The sequence below is a fragment of the Eurypyga helias genome, unplaced genomic scaffold (assembly GCF_000690775.1).
Source record: "Eurypyga helias isolate BGI_N326 unplaced genomic scaffold, ASM69077v1 scaffold5307, whole genome shotgun sequence".
In the NCBI taxonomy this organism is placed as follows: Eukaryota; Metazoa; Chordata; class Aves; order Eurypygiformes; family Eurypygidae; genus Eurypyga; species Eurypyga helias.
In genome coordinates, this window is record NW_010263574.1 from 22540 (window position 1) to 42307 (window position 19768).

At 45.9% G+C, this 19768-nt stretch overlaps 1 protein-coding gene across 1 annotated transcript in view; it reads right to left on the reverse strand.

Annotated features, from left to right (window-relative positions):
* Window positions 1-19768, reverse strand: part of PTPRE (protein tyrosine phosphatase, receptor type, E) — a 38886-nt gene that overhangs the window by 18805 nt on the left and 313 nt on the right. Inside the window, exons 2-9 of the mRNA XM_010156083.1 lie at window positions 10873-10975; window positions 10536-10609; window positions 8661-8797; window positions 3773-3863; window positions 3250-3326; window positions 3088-3124; window positions 2313-2410; window positions 734-853 (exon numbers count right to left, since the gene is read on the reverse strand). Coding sequence (XP_010154385.1) covers window positions 734-853; window positions 2313-2410; window positions 3088-3124; window positions 3250-3326; window positions 3773-3863; window positions 8661-8797; window positions 10536-10609; window positions 10873-10975 — 737 coding nt within the window. The remainder of the gene's footprint in view (window positions 1-733; window positions 854-2312; window positions 2411-3087; window positions 3125-3249; window positions 3327-3772; window positions 3864-8660; window positions 8798-10535; window positions 10610-10872; window positions 10976-19768) is intronic.

The window sequence follows — 19768 nt, forward strand, 5'->3', positions numbered from 1 at the left end:
ACCAGGGACTGCTTCACAGTTCAGAATCTGTAACTAATGGGGACTGAATCCACCATGTTTTGAGGGGTTCTGAGCTCTCCATGTAGCCCTACGCAGCTACACGTGGTTTGTCACCTCTCACCAGCCCATACTGTACTCAGTGTTCAGCCTGTAGTCGGTCACTGCACTACAAACCCAGCAGCCCTCCCTTCACGGGGTGAGGATCTCTAGCAATTTGCTCCCACACAAGGCTACACAGTGTGGACAAGAGTAAAGTCATCCCCACCATCTCCCTCGTGACCTAAACCTTCACCTTGTGCCGCAGAACAAGGACACAAACAGAAATCAAGCTGTAATCCTGGCCGACACCAGCCAGCGAATATCCACAGACTACCCTGAATGCCCAAACATATCCAAATCCACTCATTTATTTATCTACGCAGTTTGTCCTCAGAAAGGTCAAAATACAGCTCCGGTGCTTCGTCCCCGAGAGCCACAAGGAAGGACTTTCTGTGGCCCTTGGCTACAGACAAGAAGCCGCCGAGCAGAACCCCCTGCAATGCATTAAAGCGCAGCAGATGCTGTGCGCGCTGAGCTGCAGAGCGTGCCCCCCTGCCCGGCAGAGCTGCCCCACCTTTCCCCATCTGCCAATCCGTTTGATTTCCTGACTGCCTTTTCAGCAAATCTTTGACACTGTCACGATTAGCCTTAAAAGTCAAAACCAAGCCCCAGCACGAGCGTCACTGTTCCTTACCGACTGGACGCAGAACTTGCGGATGGTGTAGTCCACCAGAACTATGCAATCTTCCACGGACACGCGGATATTTCCGTAAGTCCAGCAGCCCTGGTCAGGCCAGTACTGGTAACATTTTTCCTGTAGAAACACACAGTAAGGTTTATATCGCTGAGCCTGCCTGCATCGCGGGTCACTCACAAAACGACGAGGTTATCTGCAAACAGCGTACAGCAGCACACACGTGAGTGTGCACCACCTGGCACCATACAGCTTTAACACTTCCCTAGTGCTACTGACACTTCAGTTTATGCAGAGAAGGTGAGAACAGCTTTGAAGTTGTTTTTTAACCTAGCCAGCTTTTGTTGTGATTTGAGGTTTGGGGTTTTATTTGTTAAGGGGTCCCTAACTGTGGGGACTGTGGTGTCTTGACTCTTTATTTTTAAGATTTAAGTGTAGCCATTGCTCATTTCAGTCATCGGGAACATCCAGATTTAACAGTTCTGGAAACAGGCTCTTCCTATGGAGTGCCTTTGCTCCTGGGCTTCAGCAAGCAACACTGCAATTGCAGTAAAATAAAGAAGCAGTAGCCCTGTGAGAGGCAAAGGATGGCCATCCTTGTACCTGCCATGAGCTGACAGCATCCAAATCACCTTTTCTTCATTGGAAAACATGCACAAAATAGGTAAAAAGGCCGACTTTCACACAGCGACACGGCACATCATGTCTCACGCGTGTGTCCTCATCTCCTTCCCCAGGCCAACTGTCCCCACTGGCAGGAGAGGTGCCTCGGGCAGCAACAAATGCAGGGCTCTCGGGCAGCCCGTGGCTTCTCCCTGCCCGCTCTCCTCGCTCCCACAACAACCGGGAAAACAAGGTTCTTGCCTCAGGCAGAAGTTTTTGAGGACTTTACACGTATTTCAAATGAGGATGTGGGATACTCAGCAAGGCAAACTGTCCCCCAGGGGAAAAGAAGATCGTTTAAAAGCATCTTTTACAGATGTATATTTTTTTGATGGTAGATTTCCTTAATGTTTTTAACTCAGCTTCTCAAGCCTGCGAAGCAGGAACGAAGGGGAAGGTTTCAGGCTTGTCGGGCGCGTCTCTGTTCAGCCAGTACAGGCAGAAAGCCTCGCACAAGGGGAGGAGCGAGACACGTACGAGGAGGAAGAGCACCACTCTCACAAGGAAGAAGTGTCGGGTTTTAATTGTCACGTGCATGTGCCAGGAAGAATTTTGAATACGTTTTTCTGAGAGTTAGGTTTAAGTCTTTAATTAAAAGTCTTTGCCTTCACTTTTAACCAAACCCACCCACAAGCACAGCCTCACGCTGTGATGGAAACACGGGCATGAGAATTTGCCCTCAGCTACGGGCTACACAGGACAAAACTGCCTAGCAGAATCTTTTCCTTGAGATCTACGTATGTAAACTTGCATTTTGGCAATTAGCACTGCGTTTACGAGCAGCAACTCAGATGTGCGCTCAGGGCCTGGAGGAGGAAGTGGTCAGAAACGCGACTGGCCACAGACTGAACAGCCACAACTGCATTTGGAGCGCGACCTCGCAGAGTCACCCCAGAGCACACGGGAAGCTCCTTACCTCTTTTCTTTCCTTCAGGTTGGTTAACATGACGATAACTGCCGACTTCTGCTCCCATATCATCCTCCAGAAGTCGTTAACCGTTTCCTGCTTCGGCCCTGCAGACAGAGCAGAGGTCTGCTCGGGGGGGGATGGAGACCGGCGTACCGCAGTACGCACGAACAGCCCCCGCTCCCCCGTGCTGGGTGCCCACCCAGATCCGTGTTGGCCACAGACCGCTCAGGTTTTGAATACACCATGTGTTTCTTAACATCCTACCTTCTTCTACACAACCCTATGCACTCAACTCTACCTTTCCAGCAGGTACCTCCTCTCTTGAAACAGTATTAATGCTCTTTTCAGCGGGCTATGGCAGGAGCATCGTTTAGGATTCCTACTTTGCAGCTCTCCCCCATGCCAATGCCCAACATTACCTCAAATCTGTCACTAAATACAGCGTAGGAATTCATGTGAAAATGCTAATTTCTGTATCAAGATCTCTTAGACAGACTGTATTGTCAGGAGACATCATTTTGCAAAGCCCCAGTAAGCAGATTAAAGGAGAAGCAAAGCGGGAGCGGAGGGGGGAAGGTGAGTCTCTGCTCAGAGCAGTGTCTGCAGCTCTAAGGGCAGTGGGTTACCTCACGCTCGCTTTAATTTCATCTAAACTCTAACCTCTAAAATCCTACCTCGCGTTTGGCCACTATCTACAGCTGAAAATAACCCTTTCAGCACATCTCAAGTGAAATAGATTCGGCCATAAGATATACAGAATAGAGAAACGAGAATAAATTACCTTGTGCTGCTATAAACTTATTCTTTTCTTTATAACCCTATGGAAATAAATATCACAGCAGTTAAAAAATGAGATGCCAACGTATGCTAGTGGAAAAAAATACTCATTTCATTCACAGCCAAAGCTTGCAGTTTGGCCAACAGTGAAAAACTGTCGACTTACATCTATGTATGATGCATTAATGTAGTCTGAAGGTGGGACTCCATCGATTTGGGTCAAAATCACCCTGGAATGATCATCTGGAAGAAAACATATTACAAGCACGTTCACATGTGACTCAACCTGCAGTACGTTACTTCCTTGTGTGCTGGTTTGGGGCACTGCAGTTCTAAACTGCCAAACTTTGTAGATACCAAAGATTTGGAATAGCAAACTTTGCCATATTTGATTGCCCAAAACTAACCTGAGACACGAAAACACCCACCTGACCCAGTGTAATTTGGCAGAAACCCGTGAGCGCTAAGTCATTATAGCACAGCACCTTATAACCACAACAGAAAAACCTAACAGGAGAGGATCAGTATAGAAACATGTCACAAAACAGACAAGTTTTGCACAGAAAACGGATGAAGAATATTTGTGACCAGCAAAATTATATTCCTTGAATATTTTCAGCAAAGGAACGCTACTACCAGCACGCTCAGTGGCAGAGTTAACTGATTTAAAAGAAAAGGTCATGTCTTACATGGCAGGATGTTAGGGTATCTGTTTTTCTCCCTGTTTTCTTCCTTATTTGCCATTTCAAATGTTCCCTGTACATATCCAGGTGTTAAGGACTGCAAAAACAAAGATTAAAAAAGTCAGTATTTTAGGAAACAGCTAACTGTTGGCTGCACACGCCTTAGGGAAAATCTGCATTGATACCTATTGCCTTGCATCTCACAGAATTATACATTTTTATTTTTTAAAGCTTTCATTACTCTATAACAGGAAACAGCGTCCTGGCAGATTTCACTGCAGAAAACTAGTTCAGCAGTTTTGGAAAAATAAGTCATTTTTCCACCAGAAATCGCAGTTATTTAGAAAATTGTTAAAATTTCCACCAGAGACGGCAGCTATTTAGAAAACTGTTAAAACTCTGAGCTGCTGCTGTAAGCTGCCATCTGCCGCGGTGATTCACAGCGCCGTGACCCAGCCGCGCGGACGCGCCGCTCCCGACAGCTCCGCTCCGACAGCTACTTTTAGCAGTAACAGTTTGTTCAACAACAGAAATAGAGTTTGATTGTTAATACCTCACTGCTAAGGAACACTAAATATCAAATATCTTGCTGGATTCCACTGGTGAGGGCCTGATGCTGGGGGAGCCCTCAACATCAGCAGGACACGGAGCTGTTGGAGCGAGTCCAGAGGAGGCCATGGAGATGCTCCGAGGGCTGGAGCCCCTCTGCCCTGGGGACAGGCTGGGAGAGTTGGGGGGTTCAGCCTGGAGAAGGGAAGGCTCCAGGGAGACCTTAGAGCCCCTTCCAGTGCCTGGGGGGCTACAAGAAAGCTGGGGGGGGCTTTTCCCAAGGGCAGGGAGTGACAGGACAAGGGGTAACGGGTTTAAACCGAAAGCGGGTAGATTGAGATTGGATATCAGGAGGAAATTCTTCCTGGAGAGGGTGGTGAGGCACGGGAACAGGTTGCCCAGAGAAGCTGTGGATGCCCCATCCCTGGGAGTGTCCAAGGCCAGGCTGGATGAGGCTTGGAGCAACCTGGTCTAGTGGAAGGTGTCCCTGCCCATGGCAGGGGGTGGGACTGGGTGGGCTTTAAGGTCCCTTCCCACCCAAACCGTTCTGGGATTTTGTGATTCTATGAAGAAAAAATAAATCCCAATTCTTTTATGCTGAAAGTCAGTGTACAAGCACAAGGCAAATTCTGCAAGTCATCAGCAAGATCTAAGGCTGCAGATAAATTTAGTCAAGCTTAAAAAAACCCCGAGCCTTGCAGAGCAATCAAATGAAAAGGAATGAGTGAGAAGAAAAGGGTGAGCATGAAAACAAGGGGGTGCCTCCACGGCAGAAGCTCCTGAGATACCACCACCCTGGGCAAGCTTGGGCTGCAGCGGAGAGCCCGGGGCAAGGGGGGAGTCGGAAACGGCACCGTCCATCAAGAGCCACGGCACGAGGCTCCCGCCCTGTGCTTTAGCTCCCCCCTCCCTGGAAATGGCATAAACGAGAGCTGAGTTTTGTTTTTTGTATCGAACTCCTAAAAAACCCAGTGTCAGCATGGTAGCTCCCACGAGGTAAAATGCCAGCAGTTTGGGAATGCACAACAACCTTCTTCCACCCTTCTCCCTCCCACCGCCCAAGGATGAATCACGTAGGGGAAGGAAAAAAATGGTAAGCAACTATCCCCTTTAGCCTGGCAGAGAGCAGGGCTTGGAATTTCCCCTTAAAAGCAGCAATCCGAGTTGTCAGGGTGACAGAAAATAACAGGGGGGTGTGAGGGGAGGACTTCACCACCACCACAGAGGAAACAGCAACGTGCATTTGTGGGTTTGGGGTTTTGTTTCTGTATCACTTCAACTTGTCAGTGTAAGTAAAGGAAAGGAGAGACAGTTAAAAAAGAGTTGAAAAAGCAAGCTGCTTCGAGCAAACTGTTTAATTCCTTACTTGAACAAAGCCCGTGGTTTTGCTAATTAAAATACATTGAGAATTTAGAAAATATAGAAACTTAATTTATGTTTTGCATAAAAAGGAAATAATTAGCACTTCAAACATGATTTCTTCCGAAGTCAGGCAACAAACACCCCATAAGCAGTCACGTAAGTTCCACATCCTCACGTGAAAAACGCATGAAAACAATTATCTATGGCAAAATAAGGACCCTGGAAGCCTCCTCGTGCCACACTGCCCTGCTTGACGCGGGTTCTGAACCCAGGGGCAGGGACACAGCTCGTTTCACTGCTCCCACCCATCCTCGGAGGGGAGGATGTGATTCATCGAGGATGCAACCTCACCACGGCCTCTCCATCACCCCATGGATCATGAGGAAGCGATGAGTCTCGGTGGCACTGGGTCATCTGCAGCCACCCCAGCCTCATCTGCTCCCACCTCGCAGGAACCCGACAATCTCCGAGGGGCTCGACTGACGCCGCTATTTCCTTTTTTTTCCCACTGCGTGAACCGCAGGGATGTCTGAAGTCCAAATTAAAATTTTCAAAAGCAGATTCTTGCAGCAAATTTTTCAGACACTGATCTGAAAATCAAGGCAATAAACCAGCCGTCATAAACTTCATACATGCAGCTCATCGCAGGTTATAGGTGACCAATAGAGGCAAGAATTATCCCAAGGGACATACAGAAAGGAATATGGGGAATTTAATTTTTTTCTTCTTTTTCCTGTGAAAGAACACCTTATTCCTAGTGCCATATGTTCACAAAGAAATCAAATAATATAAAAATGAAGCAACTGAGGGTAGAAGCAGCCTCTGCTATTTTGGTCAGTATAGGAACGCAAAGTACTTAAGGGTAAGTTGGGCTTTAAGGATCAAAGTATCAAAGAACACCATTAGGCAAGTAAATCTAAGAGATCTATTCTCAAAAATCCTTTCTATCCACTACCTGTGTTTGTCTATCAGCATTTGCTTCACTCTTCACCAGAAAATTCACATGGACCTAAGTCCCTTGGCTGGAGTGCCTGGCCACTGCTGGCTCACAGGCCTGCCGAAATACCCTTTTAAGCCTAAATCTGGTTCAAATTCACAGTGGAGACCCAGTACCTGCGCTCCCGGAGATGCCTGAACCCTGATGTGTTACGTCAGGGTGTGCCAAGTAAACACCACAGCGGGAGAGACCCCGTCACTGAGCATCCCCAGCCCCGGGCTGCTGCCAGCAGCTCCGCAGCCTCGCTGGCCAACAGCTTGTGCCCCGGGGACGGCTTTGGGTCCATCCAAACACGGCAGGATTCGGCAGCTACAGCTTTGAGGGGCAGGTATGGGTGTACAGGTTGCCCAGAGATGTTGTGGACACCCCATCGCTGGATCTCTTCAAGGCCAGGCTGGATGAGGCTTGGAGCAACCTGGTCTAATGGAAGGTGTCCCTGTCCATGGCAGGGGGTTGGAACTAGATGATCTTTAAGGTCCCTTCCAGCCCATTCTGTGATTCTATGATTCTATGGCTGGTACCCTCCTGGCAGGATGGAGCTGAGCGCCGGGGATGCTCTGAAGGTGAGGTGTCACACAGATGTCTTTGCACTGAAGCATCCTCATTTCTCAACCCCTTCCCTTCCAGTAACAGACTTCTGTTTGTCAGCTTTCCTGGTTTATGCTACAATACCAATCATGCTAATTTTCAGCCTGTCTTTCACCCTTTCTTCCCTTCTCAGGGTTGAGCAAACACCTCATACATCCACACAAGCAGCCACAGGAGATACAGCAGAGTAAAACCACCTCCATAGAGCTTCAAGTATCACCCTCTGTCACTGCTCAGACCGTGCAATTCTGGGGACCCAACCCCAGTTTTCAGACTGCAGAAACTCACACGCTCACGGCACGGTGCAGAAAACGATCCAAGCAAAGCCGGTTTTTAAACATAAAACTAGGTGGCTTGTTTCACTCCTAACTGCAGAACGAGTTAATCAGGAGAGCCAAAACACACAAGCGCACATCTTGTCAAATGAGTTTTCACATTCGTTTTGTGGACTCTGATAAGTATCTCCACAACACTCCCTCTCTGATAAGGTGAGGAAATTACGTTTTAAATATATCAAACAAATTGCAGATATAAATATGTTACCAATTAAGAAGGTAACTGAACAGACTGTCTAATCAATGTGTGCATCGGCTCTGACAACTCCGTATCTGACATTTAAGCTACTGCTCTGCTGCCCAGTGAAAAGAAATAATAAAAGCATGGAAAAGGCCCCCGGACGCAGACGTGCGAGAGAAGACTCAGCGTGCCGGGTTTCTCCATCGAATGGGCTTTGCAGCAGCTCGCCACAGACTCTGGGTAAGACTCATCTACATGACCACAGGTGACTGAAGCTCAGGTTATGAGCAAAAATTAAAATCCTCGTTCTGACCAAGGCAACACTTCAAAGAAAAACCCCTCAGAGTTGAGATACTTCATAAAAACTATGTACACAGGGCCCTGCAAATAGGGAAGCAGTGGGATGGTAACAAAGAGCAAGAAGACCAATTACCACAAAAAAAAGGAAAATCAACCTCACTGGGGCAATATTAAAGGCCACTCTGCGTCTTCTCCTCTAAGTACTTCCCACAGAGGTGAAACACTCAGATGTCCAAAAAAACCCTCCAGCATCACCAAGAAAATCAATGCTAAAGAGATTCATATCCAATTTTCCTCTTCTGCAGCTTTCAGACAAACACTAAAGACCTTTTTTAAATGTTAGCAAGTGTCAAACAGTCTATAAATTATCACAAAGCAGTTAACGTTCCAGACTGCATCCAGAGGAAGGGGTGCCAGGTGTGACAGAGCAGGTACGAACAACTCTCACAAGTGCCGAGGCTCTGCGATACCAGCATCCCCCACCCAACACTCAAAAGAAGTGTCAATATTTGCAGACAGTTTGATTTCCCCACCCACCCACTTTTCGCTATGCAGCCGCCCGCTTCACACATCAGAACTCACGTTAAACTCCTCCCGGAAGAGCTTCCCTTCGTCTGCTGATCGCATCCGTATCTCTTCTTCGAGATTTTCTACCGGAATAGGGAAATACTTCTTTGGGCCCGAGGGAGACCTACTGAGCAGCATCACCCGCTGCTGTTCTGTCAGGACAAGGAAAGTGTGTGTCAAAGGCGTGTCCAGAGCAACAGGTAACAAGCTATTTCCAACTACAGATTCATTTTGATGCTGGAAGATACCAAAACATACTTCTCACATAAGATTTCAGGCAATACAGCTGATTTAAATGAAATAAAAAACCAAAATCACAGGCCAAGTAGATGCTTTGAGAACGTAAATTCATGTAAAGCTACTATTGGTAAAATGAATGATTTCTGTATTTACACTGAATGAAAATGTGACCAAGTTTTATTTAGAAAAGAAATCTTTCATCATCCTTCTGCTGATGAAGAGCATGTGCACAGGGCAGGGGCCACAGGGACAGCTTTTAGCATCCATCTCCAAATGCTGCTAGATTATCTCACTTGTGAAGGGGAAATAATAATATTATTAAAAATAATACTAAAATATCTTCGACTTTGCAGAAAACAGAAACTGTGCACCAAGACGAGCTGCTGCTGTGGCTCTCAGTTGCCCCAGATCACCCCGGCACCAGCCCAGCCCCGGCACACAATGGTCCTGCAGCAGCATGACTTGGCACGGGGATGGCTGTGGGCGCTTCCTGCCTCCTAGACCTCGTCTCGCAAAGGGAAACAGAGCCCCAGGATCCCTTCACCCGCTGCCTTCGCAGCCCCTCGGGAGCACAGCATGGAAATTCAAACCAGCATCCCACGGGCTGCCCTTGGGATGGCTGGAAGGAGCAGAGGGATTAAGCACCACTGCTTGGCAATGCCAAGCTTCATTTACAGCCAAAGGCACAGGGAAAGGCAGACCGCGTCCCTGCACACCAATAACGACGGGGCAACTCCCAGCAGCCACACTTGCAAACTAAACCTCGCTGGTGGCTGCACCAACCATTCACTGTCCAAGGGCAGCGCCAGGCGCCGGGCCACCGCAGGGATCTCCCAACCACGCTGCCCCGGGCTGCTGCGCGCAAGCACGACCGAACAGGAAGCCGACGGGTATATTTAGAGGTTTGACTTTCTCTCTGACTGTCACCGTGTCTGTTAAGCCCCTCTTGAGTTCATACGTAGCGACGTGGAACTGGCAGAAGGGTGTAATTGTCTTTACCATGATGTTTCGCTCTTTGTTATGGTTAAAATAATTTATAAGGAAGAAATGACCGGTTCCAAGTTTGCTAGGGTTGAAGGGAGCCCTACCGAACAAGCCACCCGAAGGGCTCCTCGCTAACAGCCTTACACCCAGCACATTCAAAAAGCCAGTGGAAAACATTTTCAATGCCTGAGAGTGTTTCATTTTAGTGCCACTGGCTTAAAACACTGCCTGGTCTCACCCCCTTGGCTAGTTTCTCTTTATGTTCAGGAGCCAGCTAGCAATTTCACAGAGTTAAGCATCCTTGTTCCCCCCACATTTTAAGAAGAAATACTGCAATTACTTCTCAAAACACAAAGACCACAGTGCCAGAAACGTGGCTCTCAGCTGGCATCCTAACAACACATAAAGAGCAGGAGAAACACTTTCAAAGAAACATTTGCTGTATTGCAACTTAGAGTGAAAGTTATTTAAATGAAACAGCTGAAGATTATACATACACATACTTAAATATGGACCTCTATTTTATAAACTATTTTCTGTTTAATAACTTCTTATAATTCATACTGTAAATTAAAAGCAAACATTAAGCGAGTAACGAATTCGCCAACAACCGTGTGCATACTCACACCAGATTCACACGGAGAAGTAAAGTAAATCTCTCCATACCTTGTTCTTCTAAGATCCCATTCGGCATCTTCTTGTCCCCAGAGTTCACAACAGCTTTCCTGTGTCTTCTGAACCTGAAACACACACACCACATTAACCTGAGTGACTACGTGGAAGGGCAACAAGCATTTTCCCAAACCAGCCTTTACCAACCACGTAATTCTGGAGAAGCTCTTTCTGTTCATCTTCCCGGCGAGAGCCGCCACCGCCGCGGCACCCCCCTCTCTGCCGCGATGGAGGCTCCCGCCTCACCATACGTACGCGTTTCATTTCCTCGTTAGATCATATCGAAAGAAGGCTGAGCGAGTTCTGCGCGCAGAGCTCCACGCAGACCTACCTGAAAAAATAGCCAGCCAACAGAATGAAAATGATGAAGACCAGGAGCAGAATCAGCATTGAAGTCAGTAGGTCTTTGTGTAAACTGTTCTCCTCTGTGGAGTCTGTGGGTTGAACACAGCAAAAATGACACATTATAGACACAGACTGCCTAATCTGGTATGGAAACCGTGCTCGGTGTATCCAAAATCTGTGGTTCTATGCAATAATCTGAATGCACTCACTAAAAGCATCACAAATTACTTAATATATACAAAGCTGAAAGTGAAAGTTCAAGTTATTTTAATTTAAAAACTTCTTTATTACCCTTCAAAAGCACAACCAAACTACCTGCTGCTGAGAGTATCAAGGATAGGTTTGGGAACGACTGGTTAAGCAAAGAATTTACCTGCAGTTAGGATAAGTTTAAAGGTTACAAGGCATTAAGCTAAATTTGAAGCCCACTGAGGTGGTCTGCTGAGTGCCCTTATGCACATCAGCTGTTTCTCAGCAGACAGAAACCAGCCCAGGATGCCACCCCCCGTAGAGATTTTACTGACTCCAGAGATACAACATGTGCTTTAAACACATCCCATTTAACAGTCCGAAACTGTGCTGCTGGCTGTGCCGGGCTGTAAAGCACACGCGGAGCACGACGGAGGAGGAAAGCAGGAGGGGGCAGTGCAAGTGTCTTCTGTGGCGTATATTCCATATAATACATATGTCATATTCTATATAAATGTAAGCACAAGTAGGCATGATGAGATTCAGAATACAGATTAAAAAAAATACATATTTTTATTACATCTTAAATAAATTGCGAGTCTCATCCTCCTGTTCATAGTGGGTTTATATGTCTAACTCATTACATTTCAATTTCATTATGCTTCTGTAACCTTTCAATTCTACTTAATAATTCAGTATAAAACATCAAAATCATTAAAAACCCAACGTGCTTTATTTAAGAAAGCAAAACCCTTGTCCTTATCCTTCAGCAAGGAAAATACTACCCTGCCACCTGTTTTCCAACAAGAATAAATCCCAGTTAGTGTAATAGAGGTGACGTAATCCTCGCTAAGTGGGAAGGATGAAGCCTTCACACCTGGAATTTACTGCCTGTGCCATAGGATACAGAAAGAGACCCATCTTTCCTCAGTTCCAGCCAAAGCAGCCACTCCAGGGCATCTACCAGGATGGTCCCCGAGGGTCCACATCCCTCAGTTTCTCCATCGTTACACCAGCCTTCCTCATCCTCCTTCATTTGCGCTGTTCAGAAATCTTAACAATGTGCACTCTGCCAAAATTAAGGCAGTTTTTGTTGCTGCTGGTGTGTTTCTTTTTCTTTTTAAACTACGTTTACACCCTTTGAACAAGTCCTTCACAATTCCTACAGTGGTCTTCGAGAACTGCAGCAGTGATTCCCCTAACACCTCTTGCATTTGCACTTCCCAAAACTCCTTCTTTTCACCTACTGGCAGCAAAGGCTTTTGGAAAAGATTGTGCCAAAAGCCTCGACATGAAATATCATGAAAGCACAAGTTTACAGTATACAGATAGGAGGACATAACACCTGCAATATTATAGAAAAACATGTAGGACCACATAACACCTGCAATATTATAGAAAAGCGCCCATGTGGATAAGCCGACTGTCTAGAATTGATCCATGAAAAACCATCTGCATGTTGGTTTGTATCTTGTGAGCAGCCGGAAACTCTCTGGATGCTCAAATAGAGTATTAGGACATGGAAAGACTTCCCTGAGAGGCGTGAGTGCACTAGAAAAAGAGTGAACAAGTCAACATAATAGTAAAAAGAAAGCATCTCAAGTCAACATAATAGTAAAAAGAAAGGGAAGCCAATAAAATGCATGAAACTTGACATTTAAGTGGTATATAAAAGTGACAGGCATGACAAAATTGTCATAGAAACCATCACTCAACGGGGTTTCAGAAAATCGCTATTGGAAGGAGTGTCCGGATGAACGCACAACACCAGAAATGGCTCAACAATTTCTGTGTGTTATTTAGCAGTACCATGCTCTGCACAGAAACCAAGGTCTGCAAAGAAACAAACTAAATATCCAATTCTGGCCTTCACAGGCAAAAAGGAGCCACTGCAGCCCACTTGCGAAGTTTAGAAATTTCAGACTCTCAGAATCCTCCAGGCTTTGGGGGTTTTGCGTTAGTTCTCATCCTTGGCTCTGTGTCAAGACCCATGACACGAGGTGGGGAAAAAACAACTTTGAGTCACGAGGGAATTAAAGTTTCCCCCAGTTCATTACACAATACAAAAATCACCCATTTCTTCCTTCCAGAAGAACTGATGTACTCACACCATATTTTTGGGGCATCTTTGAATTACTGATTCCCAGACAGCCAAGGAAAGCCTCAGTCCAACCCAGAAGAAAAGTTCAACCTCCTGCCAGACTACGGTCTACGTCTCCTTGGTTAAGGACAGAGCAGCCCTGCAACAACCGATGCAATCCTCTGCATCAAGATCTCACCTCTCCTCCTACCATTTCACAAGGAAATTAGGTCAAAACCCACAAACAGTCCTTGCATACAGACACATGATTTCAAAGCCTTGCAGCAGCACACCAACGGCTTCACCTCTGCAGAGCCTGTGTGCAAGGCGCGGTGTGGCTTGAAACAGTTTCGTTTATTGCTTGTATTTTCTTCAATAACTTCATAGGTAATCTTATAAACGCTGCCCAAAAATTCTAAAAGAATGTTACAACCAGGTTTAGGCCATTGTAGACTCAGAGGCTGAAAGGTCTTTGGCCAACACAACCGCCTACATATTAAGTGGGATTTTAAGGCCAGACCAAAGACAGGCCTGAAATATTTTTTTAATCAGTGCTGCTTCAAAAATTGACAATGGAAACATCTGAGTAAACGCAGGCAGAAGAGACAGATGTCCTCTCAAGCAAATCTCTACAGCAGCCACTGCCAGGGAAAATTTCCACCCCTCCTCCAACACACAGAGCTGTGCTCCAAAACCACAGGGCTTTCTGTTCACAGCCACGCAAAAAAGATCATCCCAAGGGTATGTTTGTAAAAATACAATGAATAAGTGACTCTCAACTCGAGAAGAGAGGAGTATTATTGCCAGGAGGATGGTGGCAACCCCTCGTGCTTCCCCTGCCACCCACTGAGGCTGACTCATGGGTTCCTCCCGGCTTCATTCCCGGTGCCGCTGGCCAAGCCATCTTTACAGCTCTTTCTGGAAAGGCATCACCGTTTCCTTCAGGGTTATGATGTTCCCACTTTCCATATGTGTCAAACCAAAACCACCCCTAAGGAAAAAAAGGGAACTAACAGCAGCGCAGGCACATCAGTAACGGCCCCATGATCCTCCCTCCACACTCGCTCCCAAACTTTGATTTTCTTCACCCTGGGATCAGTTCCTTTGCAAGTAGGACCTGAATGGTAAAATGGCCCATGAATAATGTGATTAAAACACTTATTTCTCCCTGCTAAGAAGGTGTGGTTTGCCCTAGACAGCAAGTCAGGTACCTGAAATTATTCTGGCCATTGACGAAGAATGGAGAAGGTATTGTTTATCTGAGCAGAGCAAAAATCCCATGACAACAGGCTGTTCATTCACAGGGCTGAATTTCTTTTCAAAATACTAAGAAAGTCACCCGCCACCTCTCCGAAACTAAAACAAAGCTGCTTTCACCCATTATTTGGGTGAGACTGCAAGTGGGGTTTTTTCAGGGTGTTCATCCCTGCTGTCCCTTCAGCAGACACACAAATGTCCTTTAAACAATGCTCAGTCAAACCTGAGCCCAGGGGCTTTTGGGCAGTGACACGTACCTCGTTTTGGGTCAGAACTATTGTTTCAGACAGACAGCCCTGCAAAGGGCCCAACCTCCTCCGACTTTCATTTTACACGAAGAGCGCTGTCACGACATCGTGACACAGGCCTCATCCATCACTTGGCGAACACAGTGCACGCACCCCGAAATATGGGCCACGCTAGAAAACAGATGATCATTAATAGAATTCTGGTCAAATTTTAAGAGAGACGTTTCGTCACCTGCAGGCACAAACCCCACTGATTCCCAGATTGCCACAATGTCGGTGGTACTTACACAGTGTCAGAGTAATGCATCCCCCAGGTGTGGGATACAGGGGAAGCAGGGGTGGGACTTTTTCCAAGGGCAGGGAGTGACAGGACAAGGGTAACGGGTTTAAATGAAAAGAGGGAGATTGAGATTGGACATCAGGAAGGAATTCTTCTCGGAGAGTGTGGGGAGGCGCTGGGACAGGTTGCCCAGAGATGTTGTGGATGCCCCATCCCTGGGAGTGTCCAAGGCCAGGCTGGATGAGGCTTGGAGCACCCTGGGCTATGGAAGGTGTCCCTGCCCATGGCAGGGGGTGGGACTGGGTGGGCTTTAAGATCCCTCCCAACCCAAACCATTCTGCGATTCCATGATTCTATGTTCTACAATTTTTACTGTAGCTTCTCAGTGCTTCTCAGGTGCCCCACAGAGCAGGTCACTCTCAAAACTCACCGAGAACAGGGAGTGGCACAGCTCACCAGAGCACAGGACAGACACCCCTTCCTGATAGCACCTGCTGGGGGGTACCAGGATGCTACTCACAGGGCAGACGCACATGTGGCGCAGGCTGTCCTCATGTCATCATTTGGACCGATGCAAAGGTGAAAACACACTCAAGTGACATATTTTGGGTAGTCCTTAGTACTCTCTGTGGACATAGGCATTTTTGAAATGTCTGGATCAGGTGAGTAGCAGCGTATTTAAATTATTGCTGTTGTAAAAACTTCTGCAAGCACTTAACTTCTGCTCGCTGAACTCTCTGTTCAGATTTAACTGACTGATTTATTATAACCAAGCCCCTGGCACATCAGTGTGTGCTCTATATATACTGAAAGCCTGCAGGTTAACCCAATAAAAGGAGAAGTCTCCTTTCTCAGTCCTCATCCAGGCACACTGCCACCCTGAGGTCTGGCTGAACTTGTGCTGCGATGTCTGGGCAGAAGAAGTCTACCCATGCCAATGGGGAGATCCCAAGGTCCAGACTAAGCCACCTCATGCTATGTTTGGAAGAGAAAACCCCAACCCTGTAGAGAATCGCTGTGCTTCACCGGGCCTTGACTGCAGAGAGGAAGCAGGTATGCAGCTGACAACCAGGAGATGCACAAAAACAAACCCAAAGTAAAATAAACAAACAAACAAAGAAAGAAAGGGCAAAGGAAGAGACAGGTAGGGAAGACAAACCAGCATCCACAGCCTGCAGCGCACAAGACAGCAAGCAGAAGCAAATGCAAGAATCGTGCTTGCGGCTGCCATCCCAGAGCCGAACGCAGCACAGCCGGACCGAGCACAGCCTCGCCGGCCACCGCAACCATAGAATCATAGAATAGTTTGGGTTGGAAGGGACCTTTAAGGGTCACCTAGTCCAATCTCCAATCCAAAACCACCTATTTCTGAAGTTCTGCTTTTCAAACAAGTTCTAGAAATTGAGTATCTACCAGCAAAGCATCCCTTTGGCTTTTAAATACTATGTAAAATGAGTCAGGCTCCTTCTTCAAAACCCAATTTCCTGACGATGCCACATTTTCTGTATGAAAAAAACACCACCACTCTAGCGTGAAAGTCCCCACTTGGGTCCCGTTTTGGCTCTCGTACAGCGAGACTTCGTTCTTTCATTGCTTCAGTTTTCTTCAACAACACCCACGAACTTCTAGAAAGTGTAAAAAAAGCAATAAATAGGGCACCAAAAGCTGTACGTCTTTGCTGCCTTTCGACCTCCCACTCATCTGATAAATTCATTACCTCTGCATGTTAATAGGTCGGTAGTGGAAAGAAATTGTGAAGATCATAGAATCATAGAATGGTTTGGGTGGGAAGGGACACCTTCCACTAGCCCAGGTTGCTCCAAGCCTCATCCAGCCTGGCCTTGAACGCTTCCAGGGATGGGGCATCCACAGCTTCGCTGGGCAACCTGTCCCTGTGCCCCCCCCCGCCTCTCCGGGAAGAACTTCTTCCTGATATCCAATCTAAACCTCCCCACTTTCAATTTAAACCCGTTCCCCCTTGTCCGGTCACTCCAGGCCCTGGTAAAAAGTCCCCCCCAGCTTCCTTGTAGCCCCTTCAGGCACTGGAAGGGGCTATAAGGTCTCCCCGGAGCCTTCTCTTCTCCAGGCTGAACCCCCCAACTCTCTCAGCCTGGCCCCATAGCAGAGGGGCTCCAGCCCTCGGAGCATCTTTGTGGCCTCCTCTGGACTCGCTCCAAGTGGTCAATATCCTTCTGATATTGGGGGTTCCACAGCTGGACGCAGCACTCCAGGGGGGTCTCACAAGAGCAGAGTACAGGGGCAGAAGTATGAAAGATGGCCATGAAACCCATGAAATACTCATCGAGCAAACCGTAAAGAAAAGTAAACATTAGGAAAGGACTTAAAAGCTTTACTACTGCAGCTCCCAGGCTGATTTCACATTTAACCTACCTAACAAGTGAAAATACAAGAGGAAGTAAAAGAATTTGCCTATGATTAAGACAGGATAACTAATTAATATTTCAGCAAGCAGGACTTATTTGAATGCTATGGACAATGTATAACTAGCCTGTCACACGTACTTGATAGCATAAATTCTTATCTACTTGAAATAAACATTTATTTATGCAAATTCTAATAAATAAATAAATACTGGTTTATATTTATTTAATACAGTTGAATACTCTGAGTAAATAGCCGTGCAATTTCTGTAGTAAATGGCAGTGCAACACAACCCAGAATACTCTGATTTTTTGAAAGGGAAATTTCATGCTAGCAATTTTTTGGTATTCTTGTGGGAAGCAAAGTGGCACTAGTGTTGAAAAATTGAACCACACAGACTAGGTATCCACCTTTAAAATAAGAATAAACCCAACATTTTAATTCAACAAACATTTTAGAAAGCAAGTCAGTTAAAATAAAGACATGCAATAAACTATAAATATTCCTTTCAGAATCAAAAGCATCCTTTCGGATTATCCATCAGCACGCAGAAGGAAAGCTGGAATTTTTTTTTAGTTCTTCAGTTCTTTCCATATTCTTTTAAATGGAGTTTTCTTGACACTTCAATCAAGAATCTTTATTTTGTATTTAAAATGTTGTATTAGTTCAATGCCTATCAAATGTATCACATAATCCTATTATCTTGGAACTTGATATTTTCAGTGTGCACGTACTTGTCTATCAGTCAAAACTATTCTTCGCTTCTCGCTGCAAAGTAGTGAAGGCTTTGATATTTAGGAAAAAAGTTTAGTCATACTAATCACTGCTAAATCATATCACTGAAATAAAGATTTAATTAAAAAATTGAGAAGATTATTCTTATCTATATTATCATACTTAAATTCAACAGCTTTGAATTAAGCTTTGAAGATGGACAGCATTTATGAAGAAACTCCCTTTTTACTAGTTTTATTGAAATTTTGGGAAGTGATACAACTAACACATTACTTCCCTTTCCCAATTCCTATATTCTTACATATTCAGACCAATATTAGTAACTTGTTCTTCTACTGCTCCAGGTGCCAGACAAGAAGCAGGATACTGGTAGCTGTTTGACAATATTTCAGCAGAGCCATTAAGTGGCAATTTTATGCTTAGATATATTTTTATTTCTATTAACAATTTATTTATTTTGAAAGCCCTAAGCAAAACAACACCAAGATTGTCATTAGTAATGGTGGAGCCCTGGCTCCCCCAGCCTTCCACTGCCTCTGCAGAGGTCTGGTAGAGCCCACCCAGAGCAGTGCTGTTGTCCAGACTCAGATTTTCAGAGAGTCATAGACTATTTTGATTTGGAAGGGACCTTAAAGCCCACCTAGTCCCACCCCCTGCCATGGGCAGGGACACCTTCCCCTAGACCAGGTTGCTCCAAGCCCCATCCAGCCTGGCCTTGAACACTCCCAGGGATGGGGCCTCCACAGCTTCTCTAGGCAACCTTTTTTTGGTGAAAGCAATTCTCTAACACCTAAATTACTACAACTAAGGACTAGAACAATCAACGTGGCCATCAGCCACGTCCGGCACTTGATTCTTGCTCGAGCCACCTTCCACATGGGTGTAAAGTTCACAGGCAGATTATAAACAAACCAACTCACCCACAAAAACACCCTCCTATAAAGACTGGGTGTCAACAACTGCCACCTGAAAACTTATCAAGCTTTCACCACACTGTTGTACGGAACATCATCAGCTTTGCTTCCCTTCAACCAAGTCCATAGAGCAGCTATCCCTTCGGAAATCCCCCGCTGACAAGAGCACGTTGTCATGCACCTCCATCACCCAAACAGCAAACCACTGCCTGACAAAACCAGCACAGGGATTTTGAAGATGGCTAGCTAGGATTATGAAGGAAAAGTGCAATGCAAGTAAAATATAACATCCCATCACAGACTGTAATAGTAGAAACAGTATCTTAAATAAAAAAAAAAACCCACAAGCCCTTATTTGACTTGAATAAGCACCTCTCCAGGACTTTAATGTGCTAGGACACAGTTGTAGGATGGCTGGAAGCAAGAGGAAGAAATTCTGAAAATAGCAATGAGGATGAAGAAACGATGCTGTGGTGGACCGGTGAGTAGAAGGTGGCTCTCGGGGCTTTGAAAAAGGCTTCTCTATTTTTCACCTGATCGAATCTTAAGCATGGCACCTGCATTATTATCCATCTCCAAGGCTTGCCTTAGGCAGCTCGCATCATTAGAAAACACAGAACACATTATAAAGACCATAGTTGCTCATGATATTTAAATATGCTCATCCTGTTGCCTGACTGATAATTATTTATTATCTGTGTTTGGATCCCATCACATTGGAGATGTACAGGGACAGCTCCTGGAGAGCTTGCAGCCCAGGCCGGAGGAGACATCCTGTGCTTCCCCACCTCTCCCAA